This window comes from Staurois parvus, unplaced genomic scaffold (assembly GCF_062004578.1).
Source record: "Staurois parvus isolate SC_StPar_1 unplaced genomic scaffold, SC_StPar_1.0 ptg000050l, whole genome shotgun sequence".
NCBI lineage: Eukaryota > Metazoa > Chordata > Amphibia > Anura > Ranidae > Staurois > Staurois parvus.
In genome coordinates, this window is record NW_028317846.1 from 591,614 (window position 1) to 611,379 (window position 19,766).

Here is a 19,766-nt window from a genome sequence, read left to right on the forward strand (position 1 = left end):
CAAACCACTAAATATCTAGTTGAAATACAAATGTGTGAATTGTCTTATATGCCAAAGGATTTATAATATCTGCTCAGCCGCCATTACTATGTGTACACCTCTGCCAGAAAGCACAGCCAAGAGTTGGATTAATGAAAAATGTCTTGCTTTTATCCAATGAAATTGCAACTTGTATGCTTGCACAGCTTTTGTAGCATGCAGTTGTAATGTACATGCACAGGGCATAAAAAACACCACTTTTACAGGTGTTTTGACTTTTTTTTTTCAGCCTGTAATCACAACTCTGTTAGGCTATGTGGCCCTGCACACGTAGGTGTTTACAGGGTATTAGAAGAAGGGAGTTTAGAGGAGGAAAAAGGGAGAGGAGCTTTTGGGCAGAAAATACTCTTAAACATGCTTAAATGCTAGGTGTGTTCATTCATTTCAATGGCCACAATAAATTCATATTCTGGCCAATGGAAGCAATGAACGCCAAATGCTTGACACACCTAAACGTGTGTACAAATAGTGTTTAGGCACTTTTATTAGGCTGTTTTCTTCCTCCCAAAAGCAAAGGCTTCCAGGAGAGGAAAAAAACATTCTGCGTGCATCAGGACAAAATCTGAACTCCAGGCAAACCGCTAAATACATGGATAAAATACACATAAGAGAGCTGTTTTTTTGACCATTCACTCTTGAGAGTTTCACAGCTCTAGCACGGCATCTGGCAAGGCGGGAATTCTGATTTTTTTTTTTTAGCTGTAGGCTAAAAACACTTACAGATCAACTCCCCTTCTTGTGACTGGACAGTGAAAATAGAAGCTGCATATTAATGACCTTATCCATTTGTCATTATTTTCATTTCATTCACTCTAGTACAAATGTTTGGCCCCTTGGGCTGCTTTTCCCTGCCCCACCCCCCAAATCCTCAGTCTCAGCTTAAAGTGTTACTAAACCCACAACAGTAAAGCATGCTTGTTATACTCACTGTGGGTCCTAAGGGGTTAATCCTCTGCATAGTGTAAAAAGGCTGTTTGATCCTTTCTTCTCTGTTCCTCCCCTTTTTCAAGCAACCACCTCTTATCTCCTGATAAGACAGACTGAACCATAGGCATTTGCACATGCTCAGTTTGGCATGTATTACTAGAGAGGTTTTTTCTTCTTCTTCTTGAGAGAATGCATGTGAACAGCACAGGGCCAATCAGCACTGGTTTGACAGAGGGTCAGGGGTTTTGCATCCAACTACAAGTTTTGGCTAGTGCTGGGCTGGACTCTGATAGAAGTCACAAGACTGCTCTAACTTCTGTGGAGAAAAGGTATTTAGCAGTTTATATTTACTAAAATAATTACATTTTCAGTGTAATGTAATGTGGGAGACCAGAGAGGACGAATGCAGGGTCTTGGGTTTAGTAACACTTTAAAGACCATACACTGAATTTTGCAGGTTCCAAATGAGCTTACCAAAATTCAATCAATGAGTGGCCATATCTGCACCACTCTGTCCAACATCCTATGACTGAAAAATCAAAGGTGCTGGGTGAAAAATTGTCAGATGATCTGATCCTGCGTCTAATCAAATGCGATCATTGTTCTGGTATTCTAACAGCAAGTGGTGCCAGTTGTCAAAGTACATCTGCGCTGTTTAGTGTGGATAGGGGGGTATCTGCTAGATTTTCTCATTTAGTGCTGCTGGCTAACTGAAAAATGTATGCGTACCAAGAAGGTGATACCAGGTCTAATTCAAATGCTTACATTGTCTTAACACTGAGCTGCATTATTATTATTATTATTCTACAGGATTTATATAGTGCCAACAGTTTGCTCAGCGCTGTACATTTTAATGGGAGACAGTACACAAGACAGTACAGTAACAAAACAATTCAATACACGAGGGGTTCGAGGGCCCTGCTCCTTGGAGCTTACAATCTAGGAGGGAGGAGATAGTGGTACAGGAGGAAATAGCTGTGGGGGATGGAGTGGTAGGAAGAGTGGAGGAGATCGGTAATTAGCTGAGGGTGGTGTAGGCTTCCCTGAAGAGGTAGGTTTTCAGAGTGCGCCTAAAGGTGAGGAGAGTAGGTGATAGTCTGATGGATTGGGGTAGGGAGTTCCAGAGGATGGGGGAAGCCCTGGAGAAGTCTTGGAGACGGGCATGGGAGGAGGAGACCAGGGAACTAGAGAGCATGAGGTCTTGTGAGGAGCGGAGAGTGCGTTTTGGGTGGTATTTGGAGAACAGAACAGTGATGTAGTTTGGGGCAGTGTTATGAACAGCTTTGTACATCAGTGTTAGCAGTTTGAATTTGATCCGTTGGGCAATCGGAAGCCAGTGGAGGGATTGGCAGAGGGGGGTGGCGGGTACGGAGCGGTTAGTAAGGTGGATGAGTCTGGCCGCAGCATTCAAGATCGACGGAAGTGGGGATAGCCTGTGGTGAGGTAAGCCGATGAGGAGGGAGTTACAGTAGTCAAGTCGTGATATAATATGGCATTAATTTGTGTATTTTACATGTGGCTGGAGTTTAGCTTAAGAAGTCAAGCACATGTGGACATAGAAAAGGAAAAAAAAAAAGATCCGCGTGTCGTTACACCTTTTATACCATGTCATGGCTGAGCATGTGTGAATGAGGGAAGAAACTCCCCTCCCACGTGGCATTGGGGTATTCCCTCATCCCACCACAGATATGCTCCTGGTTTGCGTATTTGTTCCTTGCGCAGGAGGTGGCAACAATGTTAGCTGGTACATTAAGTGTATTCAGCTGCCTTCAGAACAATATCCTTCTGTTTCATTAGACTGGGGATCATCAGATGCTGGAAGTGTTTGTAGAAACTAATCATTTGATAATCACATTTCTGCCTCTCCTTTTTTTGCAGCGCAATATCCTCCACGTCCTTCTTGCCAAAAGCAGGCACTGATTGCAGTGCCGCAGCGATCTGTGAATGATCGCTAATGTGGGCCGTGCTGCATATTGTAAATAATAAGTCTGATAATCATTCATGATACAGCATAAGTCATGCTTTCCTGGTTTTTAATCAGATCCAGCCACACACAGCCATGAATACACAAGCAAGGAAAACAGCCGCTTTACATTGTAAATTAAGGTTCAGAAAGTTTACTGCAACAAATGAATCTGGTGACTCCTAATGAGAAGGCTCGAGTTTTCATTCTGTTCTTGTAATGTGCAGCCTCCACTACCAAACCGGCTCTTGTTTTATTGCTCACAAGCCAGGCAGCGGCCCATAATATAATTAACTTTGATGCGTGTTGTACATTTTTATGGGCCTTCTAATAGTTCCCTTCCAAAGGTCTCTTGGCTAATCTTTTCTGAAAAGGCCAACTTTCTAATAGATTAGAAGAGCCTTCAAGCTGCCCTCATTCCTTGGGCCGGTTCCATCTCCTGAAGTTTTAATGTGGTCAGCATGGTAGATGTGACCTCTGCAAAAGCAGGCCTGCTCTAAAGTCCAGTAAATATCATATATACTTTTAGCTCATACATTTTATGGAGATAGATGACTTGAATTAGAATTAGCTCAATATTCTATTTTTGTGACTTTATATACTTCAGTATTTACAGTTTTCTTTGATTTGCTATTTTGTCTGGGGTCGATTCAGATACCCACAGCATTATCATATGAATTGCTTGCCAGTTCACTGGAAATTGGAACTACACTACTTTTTCATCTCAGCACATGGGGTGGTGCACTGCAACATAGGTGCTTTGGATGTGCTCACTTGAATGCCTTCAAAATGAATACCACCACTCCATGCTCATCTGATAGCAGGCACTATTGCAGTGCATAGGTATAAATTGGTCACTATAAATAGGAAGCCTTAATGCAGCATGACCAATAAATAAATAAGTACATTTCCACCATTTAGTGCTGCATAATTAAATTTTCTAACATCCAGTATTTTCCTAAAACATGCCCTAGAATTAATAATTATGTAAATCAGAAAAGCTCAAGTGACAACCTGACACTCCTACCTCCTTGAGCCTCCTTCAACGTCAGGTTTATCTAGGGGGAGCTAGGCAGGGGATGAATAGCAGCCTGGGATGCGTCAGCCAGATTATTCTGGGTCAGGGCTGAGGGCTCTGCAGGTTAGTTCCCTGATACCTCCCCCTGCTCTAGAAGCTTAAGGAGTTTCTAGAAGGCAGTGGGTAGTGGTGAAAAGGGTTTGATCTGCATACCTAATGTATACCATGAGGCTTAGCATGGTGCCAGGGCAGCCCTTAAGTATGAGAGAGACTGATCAGCAGGAAGAGTAGTCTTGGGTGGAAGATGGAGTGAGAGGCTGGAGTGTGGAGCCTGGGAGGGGGCCCAGAGAGTGGTCTACCTACAGGCAGGTGCTGGACAGGAGGATCTCTACCTTAACCGTCCCCTGAGAGAGGACAGCCTGGGAAGCAGGGAATGAGCCAGCCCAGAGTAAGGCCTGAAGGCAGCCACCAACCCATCAAGATTACAGAAGAGGCAGAGTGAGTAATCCTACACCCTCGGGCCAGATAAAGGGAGAGGGCAGTGAAGTGGAAAACCCAACAAGCTCCTCACCTGGGACTGTTTTATTAAAGTGGAAGTTGCTGGGTCCCCTTGCCCAGGGATTCCCTCAGGCAGCTGGGTGAAGAGGTGGAATCATCTGGGGTCTGAGGTAGTGCGCAAAGAGGTCTGGAAAGCTCTCTAATAAGAGACTGTTTGTCTATGGACTTGTACGTAGTTGCTAAGCAGTTTATCCTCATGTTCACAGTTTCTTGGGTATCCCATACACCCCTCAACCCCATCCAAGTTCAATACCCCTTAACCGCCTCCCGCCTGCCATATAGTCCAATGACGGACACAAGGCGGTTCTCTCGTTCTGGGAAGACGTCATATGACGTCCTCCCATTCTCACTGCACATGCGCGGCTCAGGGAACACTCAATGTGGCGATCGGCGGTGCGCTGTGTCCCTTGGACACAGCAGATCACCGATCCATGGAAAGAGCCGAAGATGTCGGCTTGGTCGTGTGATCAGCTGTGTCCAATCACAGCTGATCGCATGTAAACAGGGAAATGACGCTTATCGGCATTTCTCTCCTCATGAGCTGTCACGCTGACAGCTCGTGAGGAGAGGAGAGCCGGTAATCGGCATTCCTCAGAAGGGACATGTGCATTAATCATCACCTGTCAGTGTCCATCAGTGCCAGCTCTCAGTGCTCATCCATGCCACCTGCCAGTGCCCATCAGTGCCACATATCAGTGCCTACCAGTGCACATCAATGCCACATATCAGTGCCCATCTGAGCTGCCTTTCAGTGTCACCCATCAGTACTGCCAATCAGTGTCGCCTATCAGTTCCAGTCAGTGCCACCTATCAGTGTGCATCAGTGCTGCCTATCAGTGCCAGTCAGTGCCGCCTATCAGTGCCATATATCAGTGATGCCTTTCAGTGCCCATCAGTGATGCCTGTCAATGCCCATCAGTGCCACCTACCAGTGCCTCCTCATCAGTGCCCATAAGTGCCACCTATCAGTGTCCATCAGTGCAGCCCATCACTGCAGCCTCATTAGCGCACATCAGTGAATGAGAAAAATCACTTATTTACAAAATTTTATAACAAAAACTAAGAAAAAAACGTGTTTTGTTTTTTTTTCAAAATTTTCAGTGGTTTTTGGTTTAAGAAAAAATAAACAACCCAAGGGTGATTAAATACCACCAAAATAAAGCTCTATCTGTCACACAAAAAAATGATAAAAATTTCAAATGGGTACAGTGTTGCATGACCGCTCAATTGTCATTCAAAGTGTGACAGCGCTGAAAGCTGGAAATTGGCCTGGGCAGCAAGGGGGTATAAGTGCCCTGTAGGCTAGTGGTTAATAAAACTACAAAAAACAAGCTAAAGGACTGTTTACTGTCTCCAGTGTGCAAGTGTGGAAGAAAATGTTGCCTGGCTGTCCAAGACTATAGGGGGACCCAAAAACTCAGCGACACCCAAGGGGGTAGTGCCACAAATATGTACCTTTTTATAACACACACACAGAAACACACTTTATAATATATATATATATATATATATATATATATCCTGTGAATTGCTTTAACGAAGGCCTGGATTATTTCCTAGTTACACAGAATATAACTGGATACTAACTAGCTAAAGTTGATCCAGGGAATATCTGCTTGCCTCTCAGGGGAACAGGAAGGATTTTTTTCCCTCGCAGGAGCAAATTTGATCATGCCTTACTGGGTTTTTATTGCCTTCCTCTGGATCAACTGTGGGTATAGGATTATAACTGGTTTTTTTTTTGGTTGAACTGGATGGTCTTTTTTCAGGCAGACTAACTATGCAAATAAATTTAAAAAAAAATATATATATAGTTTTTATTTGCATAGTTAGTCTGTCTGAAAAAAGACCATCCAGTTCAATATATATATATATATATATATATATATATATATATATATATATATATATATATATATATATATATATATATATATATATATATAGCCCCAATTTCAAAAAAGTTGGGATACTGTATAGAATGTACATTACAAAATTCATATTTTATTCACAACAGACAGTAAAAAACATATCAAATGTTTAAATTGAAAAAAAAAATGACCAATTTATTAAAAAAATGAGGTAATTTTGAAATTTATGGCAGCAACACATCTCAAAAAAGTTGGAACAGGACCATGTTTACCATGGTGTAGCATCCCCTCTTCTTTTAACAACAATCTGTAATATCTGGGAACTGAGGAATCCAGTTGCTGGAGGTTTGGGAGACTATTGTTGTTCCATTCTTGCCTGATATAGGATTCTGATGATCATGGGTCTGTCGTGTTTTTCGTTTCAAGATGCACCAAATATTTCCAAGTGGTGAAAGGTCTGGACTGCAGGCAGGCCAGATAAGCTACTTCTACTGGAAACATTGCTGTTTTCAAAGATGCAGTATGCTGTTTAGCATTGTCCTGGATACTTCTGGATGGTAGAATATGCTGCTCTAAAACCTGGATATATTTTTCAGCATTGATGGTGCCTTTCCAGATGTAAAAGTTGCCCATTTAAATGCTCTAATGCACCCCGTGCTATGCAGGGTTTTGAGTGCTGATAATAAGCCAAAATATGAATAAAATATGGGTTTACAAAATTTACAAATCATTGCATTCTATTTTAATTTCGATTTTACACAGCATCCCAACTTTTTTTTTAGATTTGGGGTTATATTATATTTATTATGTGTATCATGCATGGAGTTCAGCTTTTAGGTACAGATGTACCTTAACCGTTTAGGCTGTTATTTTTTTTATTACTTTCTTTCTTTGATTCTTTGCCAGGTATTGGAATTCATAGGTAGAAACTGTTATGAGCCTGGACCAGTTTAAAAACACTTGGGGGAAAAAATAAAGCATTTAGTAGCTGTTTAAAGCTTTCAGAGTTTAAACCCCAGAGTGAGACGGCAAAGCACACCATTGTAAATATCATGTAATATTCAGTACATCATGCTCTCCATGGGGACCACTTAGAGGCTTGCATGTAACTAATGAAAGCGCAAATCAGCTATTCCGAGCCTGTGCAGGCGAGGTCTTGCTGCATCATGATTGGTCATGTTGTGGAATCCCTATAAAAATAAGTTATGGTATTCACCCAAGGCTAAAGAGTTTGCATTGATTTAGGACTTGAGTAATTTAATAACTTTAATGACAGGACATCAGTGCGGAACTTAAAGGAAGACAGCAATCAAAGAAGGAAGGATTCAAACTTTTTAAGCAGGTATGACCATCGGCCAGTTTTAAAGGAGACCGCCATTGTGAACCTTCTTTTTAAATACTAATTGCCCGGCTGTCTCTGGTTTAAATATTTTTTGAGTCTGGGAACAAGCATGCGAGTCATGGCAGACTGAACCTTAGCTAATTTACATTATTTAAGTGAGCCTTAGCGAGTTTAAACACCCTGCCTGAGAGCATATAACAGTAAGTACCCACTATTGCCTCTTCTGTGCGTGTCTCTGATTTTGTTCCCTCTTTCCAATAAGAATGCCTATAACCCCTGGGGAAGTCTCACTGAAAAATGGAATCATAGATTGCTGCGCTCATCAAAAACTGTGTGGTGCTCCAATCTATTTTCTATTTATAGATTCTATCTGTAATGACATTGTCATAATCAATTTGCTGTTTCTGGGAATGGCAGGTTTTACAGTTTTATACAGTACATGCAACATAGGTTGAGTAAAGTTCAGGACTATAAAAAAAAAAAGTGTGTCACTCTTCTCTTTTTTTTTTTTTTTATTCTATTTATATATTTTATCCCAAGGATCTAGTTTACAATCATGGTACATGAGAGCTGCCTGGATCCAACAATAAAAAATTTAAATACCAAGTTGAAATATTCATACACAGCCCAGTCCAGCACCCTACTGCCTACTTTTTTTCTACGAATAGGAGACACTTGGAAAGTTTCTGGCTGCCCTTCCAGCACTCTCTTCTTTTTAGTTGCAGCAAGCTTTGCTGCCTTTTAGACATATTTTGTGCACAGAAAATGTGTTGCAGGTCTAATTATTATTATTGATTATTATTATACAGGATTTATATAGCGCCAACAGTTTGCTCAGCGCTTTACAATATAAAGGGAGACAATACAGCAACAATACAGTTCAATACAAGAGGGATAGGAGGGCCCTGCTCCTTGGAGCTTACAATCTAGGATGGTGATGCTGGCAAAATTAATGACTGGCAATATAGACATAGAAAATACATTACAGATATGATTTTTAGTGCACCTTTTAAAATAGTTTTTTTTTCTTTCTCATGACTCCCCTGGTCACATGATTCTTATTTGTGCAACCTCCCACTTATTTTGCATTATATGGGGATAAGGCTACAGGAGTACTGTTTGGATTGGAGAATGCATTGCTCTGCCATTTTGCATGCTCAGGTTCAGCACTATTCTGAACATATGGTAGTCATACAGGCACACAGCATGGGTACAAGGATGGTAGCTTGAGTAGTGGTCTGGTCTGGTTTAAATGCAAAATATTTTACTGGGGTGAAGACTAATGCTAAAGGCAATGCAAGGCAGTAAACATGAAAGATTATTTTGACTTTCCTGAAGCTGGATTTTGACAGTCACTAGTTTATATGATAATGGCCCTGAGCTGTGTTTTTAATCAGTTTTTGTAGAACATATTGGTGTCTGTTGCGGTTTTTTTTTTTTCTTTCATTTTTATCTATTGTAGTTTCAGTGCACTGACCTGGCAAATTGTGAGCTGCCTGCAGCCACAACTGTTCCTATTGCTGCATGTCAAAGGAGAGACATTACAGTGGTCATGGCACAGTTCTTCTAGCAGCAAACTTTGAGTTTTATTTAAGAAAAGGACACCTAACTTGAGCTCTAACACAGGTATCTCTGGGCTTACGGCCAAATCTGGATTGCTGCCTCTCTAGTGTTGTGGCTTTTTTGTTAAACATTATGGTGTCGAGTGGTGCTAGTCCACCTGCTTGCACCAAAAATGTACCCCTTGGATTTTTGGGCCACAGATGTGTCTTGCATGCTGTCATCTTCTGTGTCCTTTAGGAACCTTGGTTTTTTGAAAGACCTTACGGAGGAGTCCAGACAGCCACTGATGGCTATTGAAGTTTGCTGGAAGTGTGTATAGTTTCTAGCATGGATATTCACACCCGTTTAAAGGCAGCCCAAAATTGTTTTCCTAACAGAAAAATTTTGTAATAAACATAAGATGCCAAAATGCTTTTGTTGCTCATTTGCCATAGTTTGCAGTATATTTTCGCTTTTGTTGCTCATTCGCCATCGTTTGCAGTATCTTTTCATCAGTTTAGAAAATGGGTGTTTTTATGAACTATCATATGCTGAAATGTTTCTATTCCTGTTTCTAGGCAGAAGAAACCACAAAATCAAAACTTAAGAAGACAGAAAAATTGACCAAAGTAAAGGATGCCAAGAAAGCTCTAAAGAAGAAGTTCAAAGTGAACACAAAAATAGTTTTTGCAAATGATGGAAAGGTGAGTGCATGCTGTAAAGTACCGAAGTGTCGGTTTCATTTAGGACCATGGGATGTGGTAAACCTCAGATCCCAGGGGCAGCAGGGTGAGTGGACCTCAAATTTCTAGCTACCTGGATTATGCATGGCATGGATTATTTGTATAGTTGTAGGGCCCCTATAGCCCAGGCTGAGCCTGCTCAGGGCATGGGGAAATTGATAGGTCATGATACATTTTCAGGATAGATTTTTCCTGTTCAACCTAAGCCTATGCATTTTGCTTTATACATTTTGTCAAATGACGTTATGAGGGGCATCTGATGAAAGCATTCTATGAAATGCATAGAGCAAGGTTAAAGTGGAACTTTAGTCAGAAAATGAAGTCTTGCTAGATCACGTCAGGCTGGCCCCTTTTGCAGGTAATGCTATGTGAAACATTAAAATTAAGTGTCTAAACTGTTTAAAATCCAGTAATACACTCTCACCCTGCTCTGCACATGCTCAGTTGCTCTTAATTTTTGTCATTGTTCCGAAAATCAGAGCCACTAGAAGCTGATCTACTGACAGCTTAATGATGATTTCCTGCTGTAGGGCTCTGGGCTTCAGCAGAATGGCAACCCCCAGCAACAGGAAACCGGAAACCACTGGAGGCAATTTACAGCACATACTAATTGTGGAATGTATGTTCCTTGCTAAAGAATATTATTTTTATCATGTTGTTATGGGTAAATGTTTGCTTTAACCACTTCCCACCCAGCCTATAGTAAAATGACGGCCGGGCGGGCCTTTCGTTGCTCCGGGAGGGCGTCATATGACGTCCTTCCCCGATCGCTCTTTGCGTGTGCCCGCAGGGCTGCACAGTAGCGAGATCTCACTGGCTGTGTACCTTGGACACAGCCGAAGACAAATCTGTGTACTGGCCCTGTTGCCAGTACCATGTGACCTGTTGTGACCAATCACAGCAGGTCACATGACAGTTGTAAACAATGGATGGCTAACTTTTATGCCATCCATTGTGTACAAGTGTGTCTATCTGCGAATGATCACATGCACTGGCTTGGCCAATCACAGCCCATGTGTGTCATGTGATTAGCCGTGGCAAATCACAGCTAATCACAACAACAAAAACCTGAATGAATCAATTTCATTCAGTTAAATGCTTGCATACAGCAAAGAAATTCTTTGCTATAAGTAATCAAATTGTGTAAAAAAAAAATACTGATCACTTCCCCAAAGTAGTACAATGTTACTATAGTAACATTATACTACTTTGGTCATAGTGTAATATGAAAAAAAAAAAATCTTAAAAACTGAGAAAAAATTTAATAAATAATAATAAAAAAAAAAGTGAAAAGAAATTACTGTCAGCAGTCAGTGTCCCTGATCACCGCCACGCCAGTTATATGATGACACTGTACTGCACTGGTGACAGTATGTAAAAAAAAATTTGTGAAAATAATTTTTTTAATTTCTTAATTTTCCGAAAAATTATGACAAAAAAATTACAACTTCAGAAAACTCTCCATGCCTCTTATGAAATATATTAGACTGTCTACTTTGCAAAAAAGGGTCATTTGGGGGATATCTGTACTGTTCTGACATTTATGGACCTCAAGAAAATAGATTGGCTGTCAGTACTTCAGGATTGACCAATTTGCAGATATATCCCATAGTTTGTGAACTCTATAACTTTCCTACAGAATAAATAATAAATACTGATTTGACCCTAAAACCCCGCCCGCCTCACGGCTTCTGAAACTCTTAAAGGGCCGGGAGGCGCCGGTGCAAAGTGGTTAAGCATGTATTGTCATTGTGCAGTTTCACGTACCTACCTTGAGTTTAAGGATGAGCCCAGAATTTACTCCTAGTAGAGTTCTAGGTTGCTGAAGCATTCATTTTGTGGTAGGGACTATATGCAGAAGACAGTCTTTCCATACTTGCATGCTGTTTATCACAGTTCTTCGTGTACTTACATAATGTATGCACAACTAGGTGTTGTTTTGTGTTTTTTTTTTTTTAATAAAGCAATATTACACATATATTATGTTTATATCTTTTCTAAATTACTACTAAACTACTAAGCAACTCATTCACTCCCTTATTATATCACGACTTGACTACTGTAACTCCCTCCTCACCGGCTTACCTTATTACAGACTATCCCCACTTCAGTCTATCCTGAACTCTGCGGCCAAAGTCATCCACCTTACCAACCGCTCCGTATCCACCACCCCCCTCTGCCAATCCCTCCACTGGCTTCCGATTGCCCAACGCATAAAATTCAAATTGCTTACATTGAAGTACAAATCTGTTTGTAATACTACCTCAAACTACATCACCGATCTGATATCCAAATACCACCCAAAACGCACTCTCTGCTCCTCAGAAGACCTCCTATTCTCTAGTTCCCTGGTCTCCTCCTCCCAGGACTTCTCCAGGGCTTCCCCCATCCTCTGGAACACACTACCTCAATCCATCAGACTGTCACCTACCCTCCTCACCTTTTAGGCGCACCCTGAAAACCCATCTCTTCAGGGAAGCCTACCCCGCCCTCACCTAATTGCCTATCTCCTCCACTCTTTCTACCACTCCATCCCCCACAGCTATTTCCTCCTGTACCACTATCCCCTCCCTCCTAGATTGTAAGCTCGAAAGAGCAGGGCCCTCGAACCCTTCATGTATTGTTACTGTACTGTCTCGTGTATTGTCTCCCATTATAATGTACAGCGCTGAGCAAACTGTTGGCGCTATATAAATACTGTATAATAAAAATAATAAATTGGGAGAATTTATGGAGATGGAGTTAGAATGATGGAAAAGGGATTCTTTATGAAATAACTGGGTAATTCTATTCTATATAATGTTTTTTCCCTATGAGAGACTTTGAGATAATTTTGAAAATGCACATCTGACTTAATATGAAGATCGATCTGAAATCATTTTATCTGTAGTCATAAGTACATTCAATTATCTTAGAAGTCATTGTTAAAGAAAAGGGTATGTTTTCCTGGTTTCGTAAGCTTCTCTCATTCTTGCTTGGTAGGGAAATATTGAAAGCTGGCTGACAAAACAATCGTTGAGCTTCTTTTGTTCTGAGCATGTGTCAACTGACAGCACTACACAGAGCAAGCCTGCAGTGTCATTTTCTGCCAATTTAGGTGGCAGGGGCTGTTCACATTTTAGGAACATGATTTTGCTGACAACATCAAGATGGAAGCGAGCGCAGAGGAACACAGTAATCAAGCCTAACATCATCCTCCTTGCAAGGTCTGCCAGAGTGAGGAACGCATTGTATGACTGCGATAGGGAAAGTGTGAGATGGTCACAAGATCTGGCATCCAAAATATATGGAATTAGTTATAGCTTTCCAGCACACTTTCTCGGAAGGATTAACTCCTCTCTGCATGGCAAGCTTTCTTGGCACAGTAAATCCCTCAGGTGACAAGCTTTGTTAGTTCATAGAAGCTCCTTTCTGCCAAACTTTTTATTATGATGGCTATACATTGGTGTATTTATTTCTTAGTTCTTATCTTCATCCAAAGTTTGCCACCCTCATTGTTCTCTGTTCTGCTTTCTCATGATTGGAAGCTCAATGGCCTCTCTCTTTTTGTGGGACAGGCATAAAGTATACATTGATAGGCACCTGAAGTGTAGCTGATTTTTTACTAGTATGACTGTATACTAAATTAATTGTCCTAGTGAAATCAGGTCCAATTGATGTGGATGAATCCGAAAGGAGATCTCTAACTATGCCTATTCAGGAAAAAATATAGCTTAATTTCTGAAGAACAATCTTTCCTTCCTTCCAGAATGCAGTGCTCAGGCGTGAACAGACAATTGCCGACCTGAACACCGTCACGTTGGCTGGGAGAGAGAGTCATTAACTCTGTGTAGGCTCTGACACAGGAATAAGACTTGGGGCTTTGGCGGGGCAGTTAGGCTACTAGAAAGGTACTATGGCAGTGGTGTCCAAACTGTGGTCCAAGGGCCGAATGTGGCCCTTTGCTAGCCTTTATCTGGCCCTTGGGGCACTATTCCTGTGACATCAACAGTGGGGCATAATTCCTGCCCTGACACCAACGATGGGGTATTATTCTCCACACTAATACTAATGATGGAGCACTACTCCTCCTGTTTCTGATCACCAACCCCTAGGCCATGTTTATGTTCACTAATGCTGGGCCCAGGACATTTTCTACCCCCACTGGCCACAATCTGGCCCCCCAGAAGTCTGAAGGACAGTAAATTGGCCCTTTGTTTGAAAAGTTTGGAGACCCCTGTACTATGGGGTTAACTTTTATTTCTAACTTTTCTTGAGGTGTCGTAAAATTACACTTCATTCTACTCTGGGCATAACAGACATGCTGCAGTTTTACTAAATGCACATACATATATGGTGTGAACAGGGCACATAGAAAACATTGTTTTATTGGTGTCCTTTCATTAAGCCACATTGATCAGTGCATCTGGTATGAATGAGCCCTGAGACAACAGACTGCAGATCTAAATGGGTCACCTGATAGAAATTATAGAAAAGCTTTTGTATTCATTGGAGTTCTTAATAATCTTATGCCTTTCTGTAGTCCTATACTTTTAAAATGTCACAGATCTCCTTTGAGATTTTCATGAAAGAATGCAAATATATCCCTTGCCTTGTCCATTTAAATGACAGTTTGATGTCTGCATTTTGCTAGCTTTAATAGCTGTTATATAAAGCCATTAAAATGAATTTCTAGTAGTGCTTTGCTTTGCTAATGGAAGAATGTGCATTGTTTTTTTTTTTCTTTTTTTTTTTCTTAATTCGCAGAACTCCATGAGAAAGTATTCATACTTCAACTATTATTATTTTTGAAAAATGGTTCTAAGTGTTAATATCAAACTATTGTTACATGCCCAGGGCTGTGTGTCTGGAAGCCAGGAGAGATAAAAATGTAATAGAATTGGCCTCAAACCAAAAACATTTTATTGCTCTGTACAAGGCAGATGGGTTCGCTAATGCAACGAGGTTTGCAGAAAGGTAATAGCTTTTCCCAGGGGGAGAGTTTGGTATCCTAAGTTTTACTTGACTTCATAAAATTGAAAAAAAAGTGAAAGCACAGATGCCAAATTTCTCAATTATTAGATTATACATAGGGGCAAGTAATAGTAGTGTTTACCTAAGCAAAAACATAGATCTGTGCTGCATTCTATTTGGATATATTTAATGCCAGTCTTGCAGTGCTTTCAGCTGAAGATCCCAATTACTAAACACTGAGGCTTTAAGAGAACCAGTTACAATTGGGCTTCTGTATTAAAGAAGATCTAAAACAATTCAGTTAAATCATATATTAACTCCTATTTTAGATCAATATTTGTTCTTCAGCATTCGTTCAAATACCTGTTGATCCTGCCACAAAAGCACCTTATCAGGCATTTACAGTACTGTACTGTGTCCGCAGTCTCTGGTCATCTCCTGTACTGTGTCCGCAGTCTCTGGTCATCCCCTGTACTGTGTCTGCAGTCTCTGGTCATCGCCTGTACTGTGTCCGCAGTCTCTGGTCATTTCCTGTACTGTGTCTGCAGTCCATTGGTTCAGAATATTGTTTTTATCCTCTAAAACCTAGGCACGTCTAATGGAGCAAAAAAATACGGTAAATTGAGGATGTCAATAATATTGTCCAGTCCATTTTTGGAGTTTTGTGTGGAATGTCAGATTTGGGGTTTTGTTTCTCCACTTTTTTGTGTCATACCAATATAAAGAAAAGAAGTAAACATGAGAATGCCTAAATATTTGTAATTGTAACAATTTTCTGGGCAAAGTAGTGCATTATCTGACAGAAATTACAAATTGTTTTGCTACAAAAGAGAAGTATTAGGGCTTGACATCTATATCCCTATTCTCCAACCTTCTCCCCAACTTTCATCCTCTATCTTTTTTGCCTAAACTAAAAAAAATCATCTAAGGTGTCTCCCAATTCATTTACTCTTGTTTAACCAGACATGATACAACTTGGTATAGTTCATGTACAATGTGAAATCCCTTTATTGAGCTTAATAAAACTTCAGTAACTAGTTATCACCTCCGAGGCAGGTTGTTTATTTGGAGAACTTTGTCCAAATCCTAATCTGAAGGACTATCCACAGTTTAAAGCTGTCCTATTAGCGTAATTTAATATCCATGCCCTGTGGATAATGTGCATTCTACATTTATTTTATTCTGTGTGCAGAAATGTAAAAACCTAATGTTTTTGTAAACTGAAAAGAAAAATCTTTTCTGTGTTTTATGTGATGCAGGCAATCCAGCAGTGGCCTCAAGTACAGAATACTGTGGTAAAAGATGCTGAAGGTGAAGAGGATGCAGATAATGGCATCAATTTGGAAAAGGCAAGACAACGACTAACTGAGGAGGACAAATTTGACAAAGAAGCGTACAGGATGAAAATTAAGGAAAAACATAGGGTACGTTTCTCTATAAATGTTTTCATCTTTTCTTTTGCAGGATGTGATGTAAATATTGGAGCTTTGTGCAGGGTGTAAGGAGTAGTCCCTTTTTTTTTATAAAGAGCTTTTCATGAAACACACTGTCCCAGCAATGAAACAAAAACACTGTGCAGAGTCTAGTAACCCAAAGCATAAATCATATATCAACATATTGTAGTCAGGCAAAAACATGAGATTCTGAGGATCTAACTCCAATTCCTGGCTGGAGTCAGATATTTCATATGCCACTCCAGGCGAGTCCAGACTTCAAACTCCATAGTCACATTTCAGGTGCTGGTCTGGTTGGTCCCCACTGAAACAATCAATTGTACCAGTAACAGGAATGCTGAGCACCATGATGCAAATGTAATATTATTCCTTTATTAAAATAGCCAGCAGAAACAAATTTTATTCTGACATGTTTTGTTCTAGGCACAGTGCATTTTGTGGCTGGAGGGCTGCAGTGACATTGGTGTGGGTGGTCCATGAGCTTGTGCCAGCATATTAATTTTACCATTACATACATACCAAAGTACACTGGTTGTGTGAAGTATATAGAGAAAATGTATTACATATAAATAAATTAAAAACACAAGTAATGACCTTGATATAAATCCATGCATGTGACGAGGGGTAAAGAAATGGAATGGGAGATGCACAACCTAGGGGTGGCAACCGATCCAGACTGACAGTAAACTAGAGCTGTGTTTGAATTATCTGTCATAGTGACCATGGGACTGTAGAGCATCCTAATTAAGAGCTGAAAAGCTGTTGTCTCTTCATTGCTCTTCTGCATATCGTTCATGAGACTTAGATTTGTTATGTTGATTGACCAAGTCAGAATCAAGAACAGCAGGCAGTTGTATATAGACGTAACAATTTTCAATTTGTACATTAAGGAACGCAGGGTGAAACATGGGCGTAGCTACAGGGGTATCAGGGGACGCAGCTGCGACCCTGCCCATGAGGGGCCCAATTTTCAAACTGGCAGCCTTGTCTCAGGCGGTCAGGTGGTCCCTGGATAGTCTTGTCATCGGGCGTGTAAACACAGAATCTGATGCTCCATTTCCAGATGTATTATGAAATTCAGCACCCCTCTGCAGCTAGTGCGCATGTGCCAGATCCTGATCTCACAGGGAAGCAAGCAGGGGAACAAGCTGAGCGCTGAGAGCATGAGTCGAACAGTAAACTGACAGTAAACCGCAATTAACTCCTTACATGCTGGAGGGGGTACTCAATTTCATGAGCGGCTTGCACTTCCCAACCATCATTACAGGAAAGCTGTGACTTTTATGAAGCTTCACAACTTCACTGGCATTGACAGCCAAAAGAGGGTGGGGCAAACGAAGGGCTGCACAGACTTAACCCCATGATGCATTAGATGTTCAATCCCTCCTTTAAGTTGCCATTCTTTTAGTTATAAGTCACTATCATCACAGATGTCCCTCCTTAGGCCTTCAATGGGCCTTTTGGTGTAGGGCTCTGGAGCCTTTTTACAGTTTGTACAGTCATCAGTTATTATATCCATATTATGCATGCCATACATTTATCACTTCATGGTCTGTATCTAGAGGGGTCTTTTCCTCACGGAGCCCTGTACGTCATCCTACACCTTCCCATAATATTCCCCCCATCCAGTAACACATTTTTCTTTCCTATTTAGCTATTGCATGCCCATTTGTGAGTTGCTTAGTACTTTGCTATCATCTTGTTTTCTCCAGCATACGGCTCGGTGGCTTTGTAAGTCTTCCTTCACAGTGACCCCTACTTATTTTAATATATATGAACTTTAGTATTACTAACACCACCATCCTTAGTGTTCCATTTGGGTGCCAATGCTAATGACATATCGCTTGTGATTTCAAGTAGTACGATTTATTTATTATCACTCTCCATTTGGGCGGTATGAGGTAGGCTCCACCCCTGAGCTTTCCTCCTTGCAGGGAGGGGGTGAGGTCATGTCTTCTTGCTTCATTTGGTCCCCTATTTATGGACCATCAGCATGTCTAGGATTTTCAACTCTGAGGAAGGGAGCTCGACTCCTGAAACTCTTTTAGCTTTTTCACCAAAGGACGCCCGCTGCCTGGGACCAATGCCTTTGGTTCTCTGTTTTTATAACCTGTTGGTTTGTGAGTATGTATTTGTTGTTTTATATTACATTTTTACTACGGTAATGCTCAAGGAGAGTGTGTCCTGTTCTATTTTTTTTTTTGCTAGACTTAACACCATAGCTGCTGGGGAGAGAGCCGTGCAAGTGGCTAACAACCCCTTAATTGCCAGATACCTTTGCCATGTAACCAGCAGGTGCTATATAAAACCCACTGATAAACTTACAGAAACAGGAAAACAGGCGGGGTCTGTCTGTGGGTGGAGGGGGGGGGGCATAGTTAGGTCCATCAGTGGGGATCTGTGGGGGGTGAGGGGCAGGGGTCTCTAGTTGAAGGCAGTGGTGCAGCTACAGGGGTTGCAATTGCAATATGGCCACTCTGTATCCCCGACCCACTCCTTCCGCCGCATAAAGCCCACTTTTCCTCCTCTCCTTCCCATGGGCGTTCACTGGCTGCAGTCTGCTGATCAAGCATTCTGATGTCACTTCACTCTAGTCAGTAACTTGAAAAGTATGAAAGTCTGAGGCATCCAGATAAATAGCATTTCCGAAGTAGGTCTGCATTGCCTCTTGTGTTAGATTTCTTATAACAACCTTTCCAGATTACTTGAAATATTTTCCCCCTTTAATTAGTGCTTTGTGAGCATTTATCTGATTACATTAAATGATTGTACTACTACTATACAAAGAATTAGCTGGAAAGGATGGCTGTGCACTCTGAAGCAACTGAATGTCAACCCATGCAGAAAAACCCACATCACAGTCTGCTATGACCTTCTCTCCTCTTGGGTGATCAGCCAGGTTGGAGTTTTGTTGCTGTGCAGTGTCTGTGAACTAGAAATGTATTCATCTTTGGGGCAGAAATACCCAATGTGTTGCATTTTAGTGGCATTCCATAGTTCTGCAAGTTTTTTTGCTTAAGCTGCGGGTTATTTTAATGAATACATAATTAATGTATTCATTTAATCTTTTTAATAAGTACAGCTGCTCACTGATGGGAAAAAGTTGAATCTTTGGAAGAGAATATTGAACAAAGCACAAATGAAAACATTAATTTACTGTGCCCTAAATCCTGACTTTTACAAAGTTTCAGTTTATTGTGGCTCACTTGCAGGTTATTGTTATAACCCGGTATTTTTAATCTGATGTTCAATAATGGCTTGTCTATTTCTGTTTGTCTTTATTGTTTAAATCCAACATTCGCTTTTGTGTAGGGATTTAAAGCATGACATCAGACTGCAGTTTAAAATAGAACTTT

The 19,766-nt window shown here is 40.9% G+C and overlaps 1 protein-coding gene across 1 annotated transcript in view; it reads left to right on the top strand.

Annotated features, from left to right (window-relative positions):
- DDX10 (DEAD-box helicase 10) overlaps window positions 1–19,766 on the top strand; it is a 301,809-nt gene that overhangs the window by 135,100 nt on the left and 146,943 nt on the right. Inside the window, exons 14-15 of the mRNA XM_089666084.1 lie at window positions 9,839–9,964; window positions 16,216–16,380. Of these exons, the coding sequence (XP_089522210.1) occupies window positions 9,839–9,964; window positions 16,216–16,380 (291 nt within the window). The remainder of the gene's footprint in view (window positions 1–9,838; window positions 9,965–16,215; window positions 16,381–19,766) is intronic.